General features: G+C 63.8%; 1 protein-coding gene across 2 annotated transcripts; it reads left to right on the top strand.

The window, feature by feature from the left end:
* Nucleotides 1-5,063: 5,063 nt before the first annotated feature.
* LOC138099717 (transducin-like enhancer protein 1) lies at nt 5,064-16,600 on the top strand. Of its 2 annotated transcripts, none has more exons than XR_011146763.1 (21): nt 5,064-5,145; nt 5,508-5,628; nt 6,145-6,293; nt 6,924-6,987; nt 7,454-7,498; nt 10,689-10,751; nt 10,853-10,927; nt 11,483-11,678; nt 12,119-12,141; nt 12,321-12,425; nt 12,570-12,614; nt 12,882-13,037; nt 13,303-13,429; nt 13,516-13,700; nt 13,773-13,849; nt 14,140-14,389; nt 14,585-14,832; nt 15,061-15,204; nt 15,287-15,437; nt 15,773-15,849; nt 16,043-16,128. XR_011146763.1 is itself a non-coding variant. In XM_068997160.1 (21 exons), exons 2-21 carry the CDS (start codon nt 5,605-5,607, stop codon nt 16,148-16,150), a joined length of 2,316 nt encoding a protein of 771 aa, XP_068853261.1. In that variant the 5' UTR covers nt 5,064-5,145; nt 5,508-5,604; the 3' UTR covers nt 16,151-16,600. The 2 variants fall into 2 exon arrangements, 1 of the variants encoding a protein (XP_068853261.1); XM_068997160.1 differs by having other exon boundaries at nt 15,057-15,204; nt 16,043-16,600.
* The last annotated feature ends 545 nt before the right edge of the window (nt 16,601-17,145 follow it).

Raw genomic sequence — 17,145 nt, 5'->3', positions numbered from 1 at the left:
TGGCTGCTCCATCCCCCGGCTCACAGATGTGTCCTGCTGCAGGATGGGCTGAGACCTGACCAAACTCGTGGCATGCCAAGCCACATGCAAGCTGCAGGAGCTCCTGAGCCATGTCTAGGCACAGCAGCCTGCTCCAGGTGTGCTCCCTGGCCCATCTCTGGAGGGACAGGGACACTGGCAGCAGCCTGCCTGTGCTGGCTCCTCAGCCCCCATCGGTGCCAGCAGGGCACCTGTGGAAGGCAAAGCAGGTCCCTTGTCTGCTGTGAAGTTTGGGATCCATCCTAGGTCTGCTCATGGCTTAATGCCACAGCACCCTGACAGTGCTGCTCTGGGCTGGACCCCATTGCCTTGAGGTTGGAGAAGCTGGGCTGTGCTCCTGAGAGGCTGGTACTGCTCCTGGGAGCTGAGGGGAGGGGAAGCAGGGTCCGGGGCTGGGGTGAAGCCTGTGTGCCTCTTTCTCTGTTTAAGGCTTGAGCTTGTACCTGGCCCCATGGGTCAGAGCTGGTAAGAGCTCTGTCCATCCTGTTTGGTGAGTCCCAGGAAGCCCCTCCGGTGTTGGGGGTGAGTTATGGCTCCGGGCAGTGTGACGACTTGTGACTGGAGTGTCCACCCCTTTAAGTGCGTGACTCAGGAGCTGGGGATCCAGTCCTGGTTGTGCTGGGGCAGATTGAGCTGCGGGTTGAAGCCAAGCAGCGTTTGCCTGCGAGGCATGGCTGGGACCTGATGAGAGCCGTCCTGTTCCCCAGCGTCAGCAGCTCCACGCACCAAGCCCTCTGCCAACACGCCTCCTTTCCAAAATAAGTTGCTTCTGGCAGCACACAGCCAGGATCTGGCTTCCAGCCCTGCTCTAGAGGGGGCCCGGAGCTGCCTCCCCCAACCTGAGCCTCCTGGCTGCTTCCCACCGTGCCACGCAGCATCCTCCCTCCCTTCTCCCTGGCACCTGGGACTCGTGCCGGTTCCACGGGCTTCGATTGCCCTGGCCCCATCCCCGAGTTTCTCCCCGCTCTTGGCTTCTCTCCCCAGCTGAGCGGGGCAAGAGGCGGACGAAGGGGCTGAGCTCCTCTGTGCCTGCAGCAGCTTCCAGGAGCGGGCAGCGGCCCTGCCAGGAAGGATGTTACTCATCCCCTAAACATCCCCTTCCCTGGCCGGCAGCCACGGGAGATGCTGCGGCCAGATGCGCCCGCTGCTCAGGGGCCTGAGGTGGCCCCGGCTCGGGGATGTTCTGGGGGACACCGATGCCATCGCACCCTCGGGTGGGATGCTGGCAGCCCCTGCCCGACCGCAGCCCACGCCGCGTGGGCCTCTCCCCCTCAGCGTGGCGTGCTCGGGGAAGCGGTGGGTGCCGGACCAGGACCCGCGGAGGTGGCTGCGCTGGCCCCTGGGGGTTAAGGGGGCCCGGCGCGGTGGGGACTGCGGGGACGGTGTCCGGGCTGGGGTCTCCGAGCGGCATCGGCCCCGGGGGCACCGGCTGGGAGCGGGCACTGTCCCGTCCCGCCGGGGCGGCAGGGGGCAGCAGGAGCCCTGCGGAGCCGCCGAGCGGAGCCCCGGAGAGCCCCCGGTGCCGGCACCGCCCAAGCTCCGGTGTCGCCCGCGGTGCCCGGCCCGGCCCGTCCTGCCGGAACACTGCGTGGAGCCAGATGCTCCCCCCAGCCTCTCTTCTCCTGCTCCAGCCTCTCTTCTCCTGCTCCTCCTCTGATCCCACGAGCGCTGCCTCCCCCACTCCCTTTAATCGACGTTTCCGCTGAAATGTGCCCGGTTCCGCGGATTTCTTTGATCTCACTAAGGGAAGAAGGGGGCTGTAGAAGAAATTAAATCGGCGCAGAAAGAGGAAAGGCGAAGGGGAAAGCACTCTCGGGGGAGGTTGTTAAATGTCGCCTCTTTCTCATCAGAGCACCAGGCAACCAGGCAGGAACGTCTTCTCGCCGGTGCCTGTCCCGGGTTACCTGCGCTCGGCGCTGGCCGGGGATACCCCTGGGCAGAGCAGGCGCTGGGGTGGCACCGCTGGAGCCGTCCCCGCCGCGCAGGAGCCCCGGCCCCGCTCGAGCCGCGCTGGCATGCGGGGAGCTGGCAGCCGAGCCCGGGGAAGCAGCCAGAGGGTACGAGCAGCAGTTTGTTTTCTGCCGCTTGCCAGGGTCCGCGCAGAGCTGCAGCGCTGCCAGGGACGTGCTCTCGGCAAGCACTTGGCTGCTGAGCCCCGGCCCTGAGGGGTGGCTGGCTCTTCCCCGCCGGCCCTGGCTCCTGCTCAGGGGCAGGTCTGACCCGTGGCTGCGGGTGAGGGGGGTGTTCCTGGGTCCTTTCCTGCCGCTCTCCTGCCATGGCATTTCTACCGAACCAGAGCTGCCCTGCCAAGCCTCCCGTGGCTGCAGGTCCCTCCCGGTCACGGCAGGGATCACCCTGCTGCCGGCCTGTCCCTGCCGCTGGGAGCTGCTGTCTGAGCGCTGGCTGCTGGACACCCAACGCGGTGTGAGCCGGGTCATGCCCTGCCAAACCTGCGCCTCTCCCCGGCCCACTCTGCCCATGCCGGGATGCGCAGTGAGAGCAGCCGTGGTGCTGCCAGAGCTCCGGTACCAGGGATGGGATAGAGGGACCGCCAGCAAGGACGGGAGAGATGGCAGTGACAGGACTTTCCTTATCAGTGCTGGAATGGGGTTTGCCTACTCCTGCCAACATCGTGGTGATCCTGCAGCCAGGGGTGACAGCCCAGCCTGTCCCTAGTCCCATATCCCAAATGCCTGAGGCCTCCCCGAGCACAGCACAGCGTGCGGGGGCTGCTGCAGGGGGGCTGTCCCTGGGGCAGAAAGGATGAGCAGGATCCTGCCAGGGCCCTTGCTGGGGTCCTTGTTCTCTTCTGCTCCCTTGGTCTCTCCACTCAGCCAGGATCTCATGTGTGTCTTGGCCCCCTCAGCCCCATGGTGTAATGCTGGGAAGCAGAAGGGCAGGGGGGACGGGGTTCCCAGGCTGGGGAGGGAGGTTTAGGAACAGAGATGGTGCCTCAGTCCAGCTTTAAAGTGCTTTTTTTTTTTTTGCTATTTTAATATTTTGCCTTAACATGACCTTGGCCAAATTATTTCCCCTCTGTTTGAGATTTATGGGCCTCTTCCAGAAATGATCTGTTCTGTCTACGAAAATAGACATCGTGCTGTTATTACATTTTAAAATATAATAAGGGTTGGGAGACCGCTCTTCTGCTGTTCTCCCCACCAGCCCCCCTCTCTCTACAGAGCACAAACCCCACTGGTCGCTGGTGTGGGGCCAAGAATGGTGCAGTGAGAACGGGGGCATCCCCAGCTCCAGCTCTCTCCCTCTCTGCCCTCAGCAGAGCTGGAGTAACTCCTTCGGAGCTGGAGATCTCCCATCTCAGATCGCAGCTGCTCTCAGAAAATGCCGGGACTGCCAGGGAACAGACTGGGCAAAATGGGGCTAAAGGAGCTGGGCTGCCCACAGGGGGATTAAGGGCTGTCCCTGACTCAGTAAAGGTAGCAGAACCTGGCTCGAAGCTGGAAAATCCTGCTCCCAGCCCGAGGGGCCAGCACAGCCCATCACCCCTCGGGAATGTTGAGTCCTTTGGGCAGGCTCAGGGTGGCCCTTACACAGTCCTGCTCTGTTTCAGTGGGTTTGTTGAGGTTATGATTGTTACTGTTCTTTTCTTCCAGGGGCTGGAGGCAAGTTGCCGTCGCTGAGGAGGGGTTCTGGTTCTCCCAATCTATACCCTGCCAGCTCTGCTGGCAACCGGTGTCAGTGGCCAGCCACGGTCTGTCCCGTGAGCCGACCCATCGCTGCCTTTGGACGGCGACAGGACCACGAGGATGGAGCTGTGGTGAGGAGGAAAGGGCTGCTGGCCTGTTCGTGGATTAAGGTTAAAGAGGGGGGAGAGGCACAGAGACTCCTCACAGCTGCTGCTCCTCAAATGTTTTATTTCCTGCTCAGTGTAAGCCTGGATTGACCTGCAGCAGCAGAAAATGTCGAGCAACCACCGATCTCCCTGAAAGGAGTAAAACCACCAGAAAATCCACGAGAAAACCCAAGTGGGTTGTGTGCACCTTGGCCTTCCGGCTGGAAACACGGGGAGCTCTGTGGCAACCCTGGTGGGGATGCTGTTGTAGGGCTGCTGGGACGGGGACATGCGGGTCCCTTTCCCAGTCCAACTACCTGCCCATCCCAAGGGACGTGGGGTGTCAGCAGGGACCTGGGGGCCTGTCCCCCCTTTCCTGGCGCTGAAAACCAGGGCTGGCCCAGGAGACTTTCCCAGTCCACGGCCACGGCCAGAGCTGTCGGGCAGAGGGTTGCTGCGGCTCCCCGCCATCACACGGCGCAGGGAATTCCCGGTGAGGCGGGACCTGCAGCCCGGGGAGGGATGTGTGGGCGGTGTCGGGTTCGCTATTTTCTTAATTAAAAAAAAAAAACACAAAAACAAAGCGGGGGGCGGAGGGACACGGAACGGGACACGACGGCTTCTTGTGTTTACCAGCAAAAAGCCCCGAAGCCGAGCCGCTGCTACCCGGGGCGGCGGGAGCAGCGGCTCCGGTCCAACCTCCCCGGTTCCGTTTTGCGGGCAAAGCTGCGGTGCCGGAGGCGGCGGTCCTCTCTGCGGGGCTGGGAGGGGCCGTGCCGTGCCCCGAGATCCCGCGTGGGGCGGCGGGGGCGGCCCGTCCCCGGTCCCCTCTCGGTTCCCTCTCGGTTCCCTCTCGGTCCTCTCCGGCCCCGCACGGGTTAAACCCCGGCGCCGCCCCCTCGTTCGCCGCTCGGCCTCCCTTGATTGACATCCCACGCTCCGGCAGGGCCCGGGCTGGCCAATGGGGAGGCAGCTCCGCGCGCCCCACGTGGGGGCGGCCGCCCGCGCCGCGCTCCCATTGGCTGGCGGCAGGGGCGATTGCCCGCACGGGCCAGGCCCCACGTGGAGCTGGCGCTCGCGCTCGTTCATTGATCGCGCTCCGCAGAGCGGCGGCCGCGCGGGCGGGGCGGGGCGGGGGCTCGGCCCGGCTCGGCTGCACTCGGCTGGACTCGGCTCGGCTCGGCCCGGCCCAGCCCGGCTCGGCTCGGCCCGGCTCGGCTCTACCGGGCTCGGCTCGGCTCGGCCCGGCCCGGCCCGCCCCGCCGCAGGGGCGCGCGCCTGGGGCCGGGGCCGGGTCTGGGACCAGCAGCGCGGTGAGTCCCGTCCTGTTCCGTCCCGTCCCGGTGGTCCGGTCCGGTTCGGTTCGGCTCGGTCTCCGCCAGCCGGGATCCAGCCCCGCTCGGCGCTGGGTCGGCGGCGAGGCCGGTCCCGCCCCGCGGCCGTACCTGCGGCGGGCGGCGGCGGGGCCATTGTCTGCGCGGCGCGGGGGGCCGGGGCTGGGCGGGTCCGCGGAGCCCGGAGGGAGCCCCGGGGCCCTCGGTCCCCGCGGGCACGGGGGGCGCGGGGGGGCTGCGGGCGGGGCCGGGGCTCCGCGGCTCCGCGGCCCCGCTACGGCTCCCGAAGGGCCCCGCGCCCCCGGGCAGCGCCGGGCGGTGACCCCCGGGTTCTTCTCCAGGGCCTGATCCGGAGCTCGGAGCTGTTTCCAGGCCCCGTCCCGAGCCTGCGGCGGGGCCCGCGCGGCCGGAGGGTTCCGGGCCTGTCCGGTGCCGAGGATGTTCCCGCAGAACAGGCCCCCGGTGAGCCCCGCGTGGCCCCGTCCCCTCGCAGCGGTGCCACCTCGGCCCTCGCAGGGCCTGCGCCCCCAAGCCCCAGCTCCCCGCTCGGTGCTGACAGTGTCTGATGCTCGGGAGCGATGCTGTGGCTCTTCCCAAAGCGGTGCTGAGCCCCAGCGCTGCGGGGCTGGGCTGTGTGAGGTGCTGGGAGCAGGATTCCCTGGGGCGCGATGGTGGGACGGTGATGGGCAGGCAGGGAGCTCAGCAGCTGGGCAAGGACAGGCCACTAGGTCTGTGCCATGCCCAGTGCCAGCCGTGGTCATGAATCCTCTCTGGCTCAGTGGCCAAACTGATGCTGACAAGGCCCTTGGTGCCTGGTTGTGACCAAAGTTCTCTCCAGTAACTCCTTCTGCAACCTCCTGCATGTGCTGCTCTCCCAAATGTGCCCATAGCCTCTTTCCCGGGTGCAGGACACCTCTGGGGGATGTGCCAGCCTTGCTGGGCAGCAGCAGTGACCCCGGAGGTCCCATCTCTGCCCAGGCCCATCTCCAGGCACCCTCCGCTGCCTCGGGAGCCGCTGTTGCTGCCAGTGCCATCCCCAGCACCCCCCAGTCCCTCAAGCTGACTTACCCAGAGACCTTGGATCGCATCAAGGAGGAATTCCAGTTCCTGCAGAACCAATACCACAGGTGAGAAGCTGCCAGAGTTCCCATGCCAACGTGTGAACTGGGCACTTCACTGGTGCTGGCCAGCAACAGGCTCCTGCTCCGACCCAGTCCCTCCAGAGGATGGCTGTGCCAAGCACCACCGTGGTAGCTTGAAATGACACTGTTTGAGGGGGAAACGCAGCTTCTGCCTGCCAAAAGCCCCAGGAGGAGGTGCTGGCTTCTAGCACTCAGCTCCTGGGATGAGCCAGAGTCATCACTTAGACCTGGAGCCCCTCTGATCCGTGAGGCTGCTGTCCAGGATCACCTCCCCTTCCCCACACTGCGGGGCAGAGCAAGGTCTGAAATGCAGCTAAGCTTTGCAGCTCACTCCATTTGGGAAGCAGATGCTGGGGAGGGGGTTAAGAGTCCATGCAAATTGCTCCCTGATGCCCAGATCCCTTTGCCGTCCATCTCTTCTTTATCAGCCCCTTCCCGCCCTCTTTCAGGTGGTTTTCTTGGCTTGTGCTGGGAGATGGGATTGAAGCTGAGAGGAGGCTGAAGTGTGTGCTACACTGGGAGGGCTTGTGCTCTGTCCAGCCAGGGACATCCTGTCACTGGGAGGACCAAGGGGTGGTCGCTCCTTCTCCTTCTCTCTCCTCTTTATTTTTACAGCTTGAAGTTAGAATGTGAAAAGCTGGCAACAGAAAAAACAGAAATCCAGCGTCATTATGTCATGGTTAGTGAGCTCCACCTGAAAGGAGAAGGGTGGTGTGGGATCTCCTCTGAACCATCAAAGGACATGCAGGGATGCTTTGCCTTCCCCTTGCTTTTGGGTTATGTGGCCCGGCCCTGAGATCTGGTTCCTGTGGCTGTTACTGCCTGGTTTTCCCCCAAAAAGAGCCGTGGTGTTAGAGCAGGACTTGCTGCCGCAGCTTGTGGTGGCAAAGCTGCTCCTGTGGGATTGTCCCCATTCCTGCAGGAGCCCTGGGAGGACTGTGTCCATCCTGTGGGCTGCAGCCATGTGCCAGAGGAACCTCTGCTCCTGGAAGAGGAGCTGGGGACCGTGTTGTCCCCATGGTCTGGCCACACCATGACTGTTTGTGGCCAGGCTGACGTGGTGTGCCAGCACCGGAGAGGACTTTCTGCTTGTGAATTCTCCTGGTCTCCAGAGCCATGCTGATGCTGCCTTCTCTCCCTCACAGTACTACGAGATGTCCTATGGCCTGAACATCGAGATGCACAAACAGGTGAGTCTGGGTGGCTTGGGAGCTCCATCCACCTCCTTGGTCCCAGCTCCCTGGCCCCACCTTGCCATCTGGGCTCTTCAGGGCTGTCCCCACAGACGACACGGGATGTTGCTCCCTGCTGTAGCCCAGGGAAGGCTGTGCTTGTGGGGGATGTGTCCCCTTCACTGTACTTTGGAAGCTTTGTGCTGCTCTGTCATGGCCTTGGCTGTCTCCTTAGCTCTCCAAACACATATCTGTGCTCTGGTTGCTGGGTTCAGGGTGCCCTGCCTGGACTGTGATATGCTTGTTGTGTCAAGCAGAGAGCAGTGGTGGAGGACTTGTGCTTGCATGGCTGCTCACACCAGTTGTGAGTGGTCATGGGGGGACTGTTGTGAAGGAGACTGGCTCCTTCCTCAGGGCAAGGGGGGCTACAGAGTCACAGCAGGGTGGTGGGCTGTGGCTTGACACCTTTGCAAGTGTCTGCTGCCCACTGGCCAGGGAGCAGCTCATCTGAGGACCAGGGCTGAGGAGCATTCTGAGGACAAAAATGGGTTTTGGGGTGTGGGTGCAGAGTGGGCTCTCCGGGGGCTCAGGGCTGCACATCTTCCCTCGCTGCTTCCCCATCCCTCCCTCCCTTCCTCAACTCCCTCCCTTCCTCCCTTCCTCCCCTGTGCCGAGCTCTGGGTCACCAGCTGCTCTGAGACAGAAGGTTTCTTCTCATCTATTTTTAAAGAGGCTGCGGAGGAGCCTGGCGAGGCGCGCTGCCGCCGCCTTCCTGCCCGCCCCGCGCCCGCCGACGCCAACTGTTGCGCGGGAGCTGCTCGGGTGGGCACCGGTGGCCGTGCTGGCCTCTGTCCCCACCACAGGGCAGGTTGTCAGCCACTCCTGCCAGCTTTGTGCCCGCTGAGAGGGTATTCCTGCCACTCTGGGATGCCCTCCTTGTCCTGGCATCCCTGCTGAGGCTGAGGTGTGAAGCTGCCCTTCTGACAGATGATGCCAAGGGTCCACCCGGCCCGGAGCCTCTCCCCGGAGGGCTGCGAGCTCCTCTCCTCTGGCTGCTGGTTCTCTCCCAACCCTCTCAGGCTCGTGTTTTCTGCCAGCCCCAGGTGCCGCTGGCTGCCGGCCAGTGAGCTGTCGGCACTTTTAACAAGGGCCCGTAAGTCTGCTCTGACAGCCAGCGGCCATTGTGTGAGGAACGGGAACTGCCGGCGCAGGAGCCGCGGGTTATCGCTGCCCTGGGGGGATTGGGTCGCTGTTTCCCCTCCTCTTCCCCCAAATCCTTCTCTGCTCATGGGCACAGGCAGGTCCTGAGCACTCCCGGCTGCCCCGGAGCCCCCGAGGCAGCAATCGCCCGATGGCCGTGGATGGAGGCTGGGTAGTGCCGTGGTGTGGCCTCTGTCCTTGCTGTGCCCAGTGTCCCCAGGGGCTCCCCAGGTGCCCAGCGCTGCTGGCATCAGCGAGGGCCAAGGCGTGGGGTTTTGCTCTGGGTTTGTTCAGAGGGAAATGGGGCTGGGGGCTGACTGTGGTGGTGCAGCTCTCCAGGCAGCCACAGGCTTGGCAGGAGAAGATCAAGACGGGAACGAGCAGGAGACGTTAATATTTTATTGTTGCTTTGTTTTTGGCATGGAAAGGGCCTGTAGCTTTCTGTAAAACCACCTCCCCGAATCTGCCTGGCCTTGGACTTGCTCACCGTGAGCCAGAGGGGAGGTGACCGTGCTGGTGGCTGGGGGGGCTGCAAACAGCGTGATCATTTTTCATGCTGAGAGCGTTAAAGTGCCAGTAAATTGCACATTAACGAGTGCGAGTGAATTGGAGGCAGCTCTCCCCAAGGAGCTGCTGCCCATCAGTGCATTAGGGAAGAGAATCCATCACTGCCGGCCCCGAGAGACAGCTAAATCCTTCCCAGAACTGCCGGCTGCCAAATCTCCTTGCTCCCCCCTCTTCCTTTCTTTTCTTTCTCTTTTTTTCCTCCCTCAGAAGGGGAAGTGAGGCAGGTGCCAGATTGTTTCTGTGCTCTGGGGCTGGCAAGAGCAGGTCGGCAGCTGCTCTGGAGGGCAGCATAGAATGTCCCTGGGTCTGTGTCCCCACACCAGCCGGGCAGTGCTGTGGCCCCTCACCCTGGCACTTCAGCACCTGCACCAGCTGGGTGTGGGAGATGTGCCCAAGGTCCTGGAGGGGACATCCAGGGGTCAGCTCTGCCCCTGGGGCCCTTCAGCCTCCTCTGGGGGCTGATAAGGGGCTCTGGGTTCAACCCCCTCCTCTCAGCCCTGTGCTGGCTCCACAGTGTTTTCATCCTCCCCACCAGGGTGGCCTGGGAGCTCCTTGGGGCTTGAGACAGCATCTTACCCGGACTCCCATGCCCGGGACATCCCCTGCCCATCCAAGAGCGGAGGGATCCCTCCCCCAGCTGGGTTTAGGGAGAGCTGCTGATCTTTGTCCCCTCTCCGGTGCTGGGGACGAGTCCCCAGCTCTGCGTGGGCGTCTCCGCTGTTGCCTCGAGCAGCGTCTGCTCTCTTGGCCATCAGCAGGGGCAGAGGCCTGTCCCCACAGCCTCTGGCACTTCTTGCCAGGGATGTGTCTGTGAGGCCGGCGATGGTTGAATGTCTGTGCTCTCCTCTCACCCGAGCTGTGCAGGGTGGGGCCAGCGGGGGCCCTGGAAGCTGGCAGGGGGGTGCCATAGGAACATGGCATGGCACAGCACGATGCTGCTCTCCCTCCCTGCTCTCTGCGCTCTTGATTGCCAGTGGCACTTGAGTGGTGCAGAAAAACAGCAGCTGGAAGGAGAGCACCTCTCCAGGGCTTCCTGAGGGCTGGGAGGGCGGCAGGTAGCAGGCGTGGTGCCGGCAGGAGGCTGCGTGGAGGGCAGGGTGGGGGGAGCCTGCAGGGGCCATGGCTGCAGGGCTGGGGGCTTGCTTGGGGATGGCCTCGGTGGCATGGGCCGTGGGGCTTCATGTCCCTGGCAGGGAGGAGCTGGAAGGCATCCCAGGGCTCTCAGGGTGGGGATGGAGGATGCTGGTTTTTGAAAGGGGTGTTGTTAGGAACAGGAATGGTCGTGCTGAGCAGCAGCCCTTGGGGCTGAGTGCCAGTACCCTGAGGCTGCCTGGGCCAAGCACCTGTGGTGAGGGGGCTCTCCTGGAAGCATCAGGGCTCCTCAGCGTGGGGTCTGCTCTGCCCCTTGCCCTGATGGGCTCTGTCTCTCTTCCCCTGCCAGACGGAGATCGCCAAGCGGCTCAACGTGATCTGCGCCCAGCTCATCCCGTTCCTGTCTCAGGAGGTGGGTGAGCCCTCGGGCCCCAGCCAGGTGTGCTCCGGAGCTCCTTTGGGGCCCAGGGAAAGAAACCAGCCTGCCCCAGCCCCGCTCTTCTCTCCCCACAGCACCAGCAGCAAGTGGTCCAGGCTGTGGAGCGAGCGAAGCAGGTGACTATGACCGACCTGAACGCGGCCATCGGGGTACGTCAACCCTCTGCCCAGCACTTCCCGCCACTCCTGGGCCAGGGCTGAGGGGCTCTGTCACGATGGCACCTCCCAGGCTCCTGCCATCCCTGGGCTGGAGACGCCTCCTGCCCCTCGTGCCTTCTCCCACCCGCGGCTGAGTTGAGGGGAGGAGAGGGGCAAACCAGGCTGGTTTGGGGGCTGCCAGCAGGACTCAGGATGCAGGAGGTGCACCTGGGGGTGGGGGTGGTGGCTGGTGCGTGTCACTGTGTCCTGACACCTTGTGGCCTGGGTGAAGGGGGGATCACCACCATTCCCACTCAGTTATTCCCTCGAGACTGCAGCAGCACAGTGCTCTGGGTACAGGCAGGGTCCCCCATCCAGCCCAGGGTGGGAGGGATTGGTGGGAGGGACATGGTGGCCCCCAGAACATTCCTGGGGGCACCCCAGGTGCGTTTCCTGCCCCTCCACACCCAGGCCCCGTTGCTGACTGACCCAGGGCTGCCTCTTGCCCCTCACTTGCCCAAGCAGCTGTCCTGGCACAGCCCTTCGACTCTGCTCTCTCCTCTCCAGCACCAGCTTCAGACCCAGCACCTCTCGCACCACGCTCCCCCCATCCCACTGACCCCGCACCCCTCTGGAATGCAGCCCACTGGCCTCGCTGGCATCAGCAGTGCCTCAGGGCTGCTGGCACTCTCGGGGGCACTGGGGGCCCAGGCCCAGCTCCTGGCCAAGGATGACCGAGGAGTCCATGACACGGAGCCCAGGGGTGAGTGTGGGGAGAGCCAGGGCTGGGGGTGGTTGGATCTGAGTGAACCTGGGAGCAGGTGGTGCGGGGCCCTGGGGCTCCCTCTGCTCCCCATGCCGCCCTTACCTGGGCACTTCCCTTGGGTGTGGGCCACTTGTCCATGCTTCAGGGCTGCCGACTGGGCTGGAGGGGCAGGGGGCTTACAGCTGCAAGGGGTTTGGGTGGAGGACATCCTCCACTGATCAGCACCCTCGTTGGAGGGTGGTGAGGTGGGCTGATTGGGGGGTAATCCTTGGAGGGGGCCCAGGACCACCCTGCTGCTGTGGTGCTGGTCTGGCCCTGCTGTGAATGTCCCAGCACCCACGGGTGAGGCAGGTGGCTTTCCTGGGGGACTCTTGGCGGTGACACAGCGTGTCCCCTTTCCCTCCTCCTCCTCGTGCTGCGCCTCTGCGTTGCCACAGCGTCAGACCGAGATCCCGGCCCCGTAAGTGCCTTTTTGTTTTCTTGCACCATTCTGTGGCGGCACCGGCTGCAGTCAGGACACAGGGCTGGGCTGGGGCTCTCCATGCTCCAGGAGTCAGCTGCAGCCCTGCCTTGGTGCTGCCTGTCCCAGGAGCTGGGCACAGTGTCCCCAGCCACTGACCCTGTGTCCCCTCACCCCAGAGCTCCCTGGCGCTGTCAAACGGAGAGCGGGCACGAGCCATCGCTGAGTACCTGAGCAGCAGCAAGAAGAGGAAGGTGGAGGAGAAGGACTTTGTTACAGACTATGTGAGCACAGAGCTGGGGGGCTCGAGGTGGCCCCATCCTCTCCTGCGGGGCGATGAATGGAGCTGCCTGTGCCTCTGGCACAGCTCCAGGCAGGAGTGAGGCCGGCTGCAGCCCCTTTGGCTCCAACCGTGCTCCGTGTTTCAGGGCAGCGATGCAGACAAAAGTGAAGACAACTTGGTGGTGGATGAGGTCAGTGTGCTGGGACACTGGGAAGGGGCTGGGGTCAGTGTGTGCTGTCCATCCCTGAGGGTGGGGCTAACGGGCTGCTCCAGGCAGAGGTGGGCATCTCAGGGAGGTGCCAGTGGGAGTTGTGCTCCTTGACCTTGCCAGCAGCAGCAATGAGTCCCAGGATCCAGGCTGGCCGCCTGGCCCTTGCTTGAGCCACCAGCTCCCCAAACCTGGGACATCTCTGCTCTCCTGCCTGCTCTGCTGCCTGCTGATTTCCCTTCCCCCCAGGACCCCTCTTCCCCGCACAGCGTCCACTCCTACTCATCCCGGGAGAATGGGGTGGAGAAGGTTCCACTGGGCAGAAAGGAAGCCATGCCCCTCAGTCCGACCTCCATGGCCTCCTCCAGCAGCACATCCCCGTCTCGGAGCAAGGATGCACCCACGGTACGTGTGATTCGCTTGGGGCTTGTGCTGACACAGATGGCTCAGCTGACACAGTGGCCAGACATGGGTCCCCCTGCCTCCAAACCCATGGGGCAAAGTGCTGGACGGACAGGGAGGGGCTCCTGCTCCCTTGGATCTCAGCTCAAATCCCCTCCCACAGACCTTGCAGCACTGTCTGGGCTGGGTTGTCATTGAGGGGGAGCTAACAGAGACCCTCTGGCACGGGAGTGGTGCAGTTGCCACATCCCCATTCTGTTCCTGGCAGGTGGAGAAGGCAGGGACGCCCAGCCTGAAGTCCAGCACCCCCACCTCCCAGGGTGACACCATCCCGGGCTCCAGCAGTGCCCAGCAGTTTCGCCCCACCACTGCCAAGGTCCCCGTGGACCCCCTGGGTGAGCTTGGCCTCGCCGGGGCCTGGGTGGGTCTCCAAGCTCTGTCTGCAGGGCCCCATCCCTTCACTCTGCCTCTCCCCCACCAGCCCTGGGCCTGAGGAATCCGCTGGGAGTGCAGAGCCCTTACTCAGCCACCTTCGGCTTGGCCCACCCTGCGGTCAACGGGGACGTGGCCGGGACTGGTGCCTACGCCAGTCTCCACCTCATGTCCCCGCAGCTCAACGGGGCTGCGGCCGCCGTGGGAGCCGGCGGCTACGGGCGCTCGCCCCTGGTGCGTGACCTCATCCGTGTGGGGCTGTGGGGCCACAGGGTGTGAGCCCCTCTCACCTGCTGTCCCCTGCAGGTGGGCTACGACCCGCACCCCCACATGCGCGTCCCAGGGCTGGTGGCCGGCATGCAAGTGGGGACCTCGGGGAAGCCGTAAGTGGGGCTGAGCTGGGCGGGGGCTGCGCTGGCGCAGGGGGTGAGGTGGCTTGTGGGGCTGAAGCTGGGAGGTGTGGACAAGCTGGGGTTAGCAGGGATGGGGAGCACAGCCTGGGGGAAAACTGGTGGTGGTTCCTGTGTGCCCGACTGGCATCATCGGGTGTGTTCTGCTCACAGCACTGACTCCAAACCGCGCTGCCTGTGTCAGACCCGCTGGGACCCGTGTGGCACTGGGCACTGTCCACACAGGATTCTGGGCTGGTTCTCACTGCTCTGCTCCCTTCCAGTGCCTACTCCTTCCACGTCAGTGCTGACGGGCAGATGCAGCCGGTGCCTTTCCCCCCCGACGCCCTCATCGGCTCCGGCATCCCCCGCCACGCGCGGCAGCTGCACACCCTGACCCACGGCGAGGTGGTCTGTGCTGTCACCATCAGCAACTCCACGCGCCACGTCTACACCGGGGGCAAGGGCTGTGTCAAGGTGTGGGACGTGGGGCAGCCGGGCACCAAGACGGCCGTGGCTCAGCTGGACTGCCTGGTGAGGAGGAGGAGGAGCAGAAAGGCCTCAGGGGTGGGGCTGGGAAGGGGAAGGTGCCCCTGTTCCAGTGGAGGGGACAGAGGGGCCTTTCACAGGGGTCTGCAGTGAGAGAAGGAGATGCGCCTCCTGCGAGCCCCTGTGTGCTCATCCTCACCTCCTTCTGGCCTTGCCCTGTGCCCTGTCACCCCCGTTCAGAACCGTGATAACTACATCCGTTCCTGCAAGCTGCTCCCCGACGGCCGCAGCCTGATCGTGGGGGGGGAGGCCAGCACCCTCTCCATCTGGGACCTGGCGGCACCCACGCCCCGCATCAAGGCTGAGCTCACCTCCTCTGCCCCCGCCTGCTACGCCCTGGCCATCAGCCCTGATGCCAAAGTCTGCTTCTCCTGCTGCAGCGACGGCAACATCGTGGTGTGGGACCTGCAGAACCAGACACTGGTCAGGTGAGTCTGGGGGAGGGGGGAGCATGGACAGGACTGCTGGGGACTCCTCGGGCAGTCAGTCCTCAGTCCCCTGCAGTGCCTCCCTGTGTCTAACCCTGGCTGTGGGATAATGCCTGTGCTTGCAGCTCCTGTCTGCTGGGTGCTGCCCTGCCCACACTCCATGCTGCAGGCACTGGCTGCCCTGACAGCTGTGCCCTCGCCCTCTCCATCCCCCTCTTTCCCAGGCAGTTTCAAGGCCACACGGATGGTGCCAGCTGCATCGACATCTCCAACGATGGCACCAAGCTGTGGACAGGGGGGCTGGACAACACCGTGCGCTGCTGGGACCTGCGGGAGGGGCGGCAGCTGCAGCAGCACGACTTCAGCTCCCAGGTAAGGCCTGGGGCCCTCTGGCAGCACCATGGGGCCAGGTGGGACCTGCTGAGCCACGGTGTGACCCTGTCTGTCCCCTCAGATCTTCTCCCTGGGCTACTGCCCAATGGGAGAGTGGCTGGCGGTGGGGATGGAGAGCAGCAACGTGGAGATCCTGCACGTCACCAAACCCGACAAGTACCAGCTGCACCTCCACGAGAGCTGTGTCCTCTCTCTCAAATTCGCCTCCTGTGGTAGGCACGCCTCTCCTGGCCCCCCTTGTTCTGGAGCCTCATGGATGCCACCTCTACTTCTGGCCGTGTGTCACAGGGCTCGTTGCACTGGGGCAAGCATTTGTTCTGGTAGCCAGCCCTGTCCCTGGTGAATGACAGCCTGAAAAGGGGTATCCATCCCTCCTGGAGCAGTGCTGGCTGCTGGAGCCAAACTCCCCTTTGTGTTCCCTTGGCTCATGGGTGGCAGAGATGTGGTTGCCTCATCCCCACCGTGTGTTTCACAGCCTGGGCAGGCTGTGGGATCCAGCTGCTGAGCATGCTTTGGTAACGGGAGGCTGCTTTTTGTCCCTCCACAGGGAAGTGGTTCGTGAGCACTGGGAAGGACAACCTCCTCAATGCCTGGCGGACACCCTATGGAGCCAGCATCTTCCAGGTGAGCAGCCAGCAGGGTTGGGGGTTCCTTAGGGTGAGGCTGCCAAGAGCTGCCCAGTACAGCCCATCCATAAATGTGTGTTAGCAACAATGAGCCCCATAAATTCATCCCTTCAGCCTCCCCAGCTCCCCAGGGAGTGGGGGTGGGACCTTGCCCTGGGGCTGCTCCTTGTGCTTACCCCTGTTCTCTCCAGTCGAAGGAAACCTCCTCCGTCCTCAGCTGCGACATCTCCACGGACGACCAGTTCATCGTGACTGGCTCAGGGGACAAGAAAGCGACAGTTTACGAGATCATTTACTGAGCCCGAGAGGTGCCAACTGCAGGACAGGCAGGTGTCCACGTGGATGGACAGGTGGACTCTACCTGCCCTGCTGCTGACTTCCCAAAGAACGTGCAGCCAGTGGCTGTGGCATCCCAGCTGGAGGAGAGCGGAGAGGGGTGAAGGTGGCCCTGGGACCGTGGCCAGGCATCATGCAGGCTGCTGCTCGGGGTGGATTTCCTGGGGACTTTCTCCTTGTTTTGTTCTTTGTGGGTTTCTTTCTAAGTATAGACTGTGGGAGTTGGAGATTGGGGGGGGGGAGGTCTGGCATTGTTAGGGGGTTTTATTTGGGTGCTTTTTTATTTTTGTTTTTAACTTTTTGTTGTGGGAGTTTTTATTTGTTTAAGGCTCTGGGCCTGCCAGGGTGGATGGGCTCTGGCCTCACTTCCCTCTGTGCCTCCCAGGGTGTATTTAATAATAAAAACAAACCAAAAAAAGGCAGCTGTGCCTTGTCCTGGGCAGTAGCCTCAATGCTTTGTGGCAGTGGGATGGAGCCAGGTGAGAAGGGGTGAGACCATGGCAGGAGCCTTGTCCCCTTTGGTCACAACTTGCTCCTCCTTTTCTGTGCTGAGGGGGGTCTGAGGCAGCTCCGCTGTGGGCAGAGCCCGTCCCTGGCCCTGGCTGTGGTGGGGAGCAGGAGCCAGGCCTGGCGGTGTGGGCACGGAGCGGAGCGTGGCGGCGGCTCTGCGGTGCTGCCGGTGGAGCGGCCTCGGGCTCCGTAGGGTGTGGGGGGAGAGGCCGGCGCTGGAGGAAGTGGTTTTTGAAGGAAATGAGATGTGAGAACTCAGCGCTGCCTTATCGGTCTGGCCGCCTGCCAGCACTGCCGTGGGCAAGCAGGGCTGCTCCCAGGAGCCCCGGGGCTGGCAGGGGAGCAGCGGTGGCACAGCGGCGGCTGCGGTGTGGCAGCGGCTCTGGGCTCCTGCCCCCAGCCCAGCCTCCAGCCACAGCTCACCACAGGCACCACGGAGCAGTTCTGG

Source organism: Aphelocoma coerulescens, chromosome 28, assembly GCF_041296385.1.
Source record: "Aphelocoma coerulescens isolate FSJ_1873_10779 chromosome 28, UR_Acoe_1.0, whole genome shotgun sequence".
NCBI lineage: Eukaryota > Metazoa > Chordata > Aves > Passeriformes > Corvidae > Aphelocoma > Aphelocoma coerulescens.
This window is presented reverse-complemented; position numbering and strand designations above follow the sequence as displayed.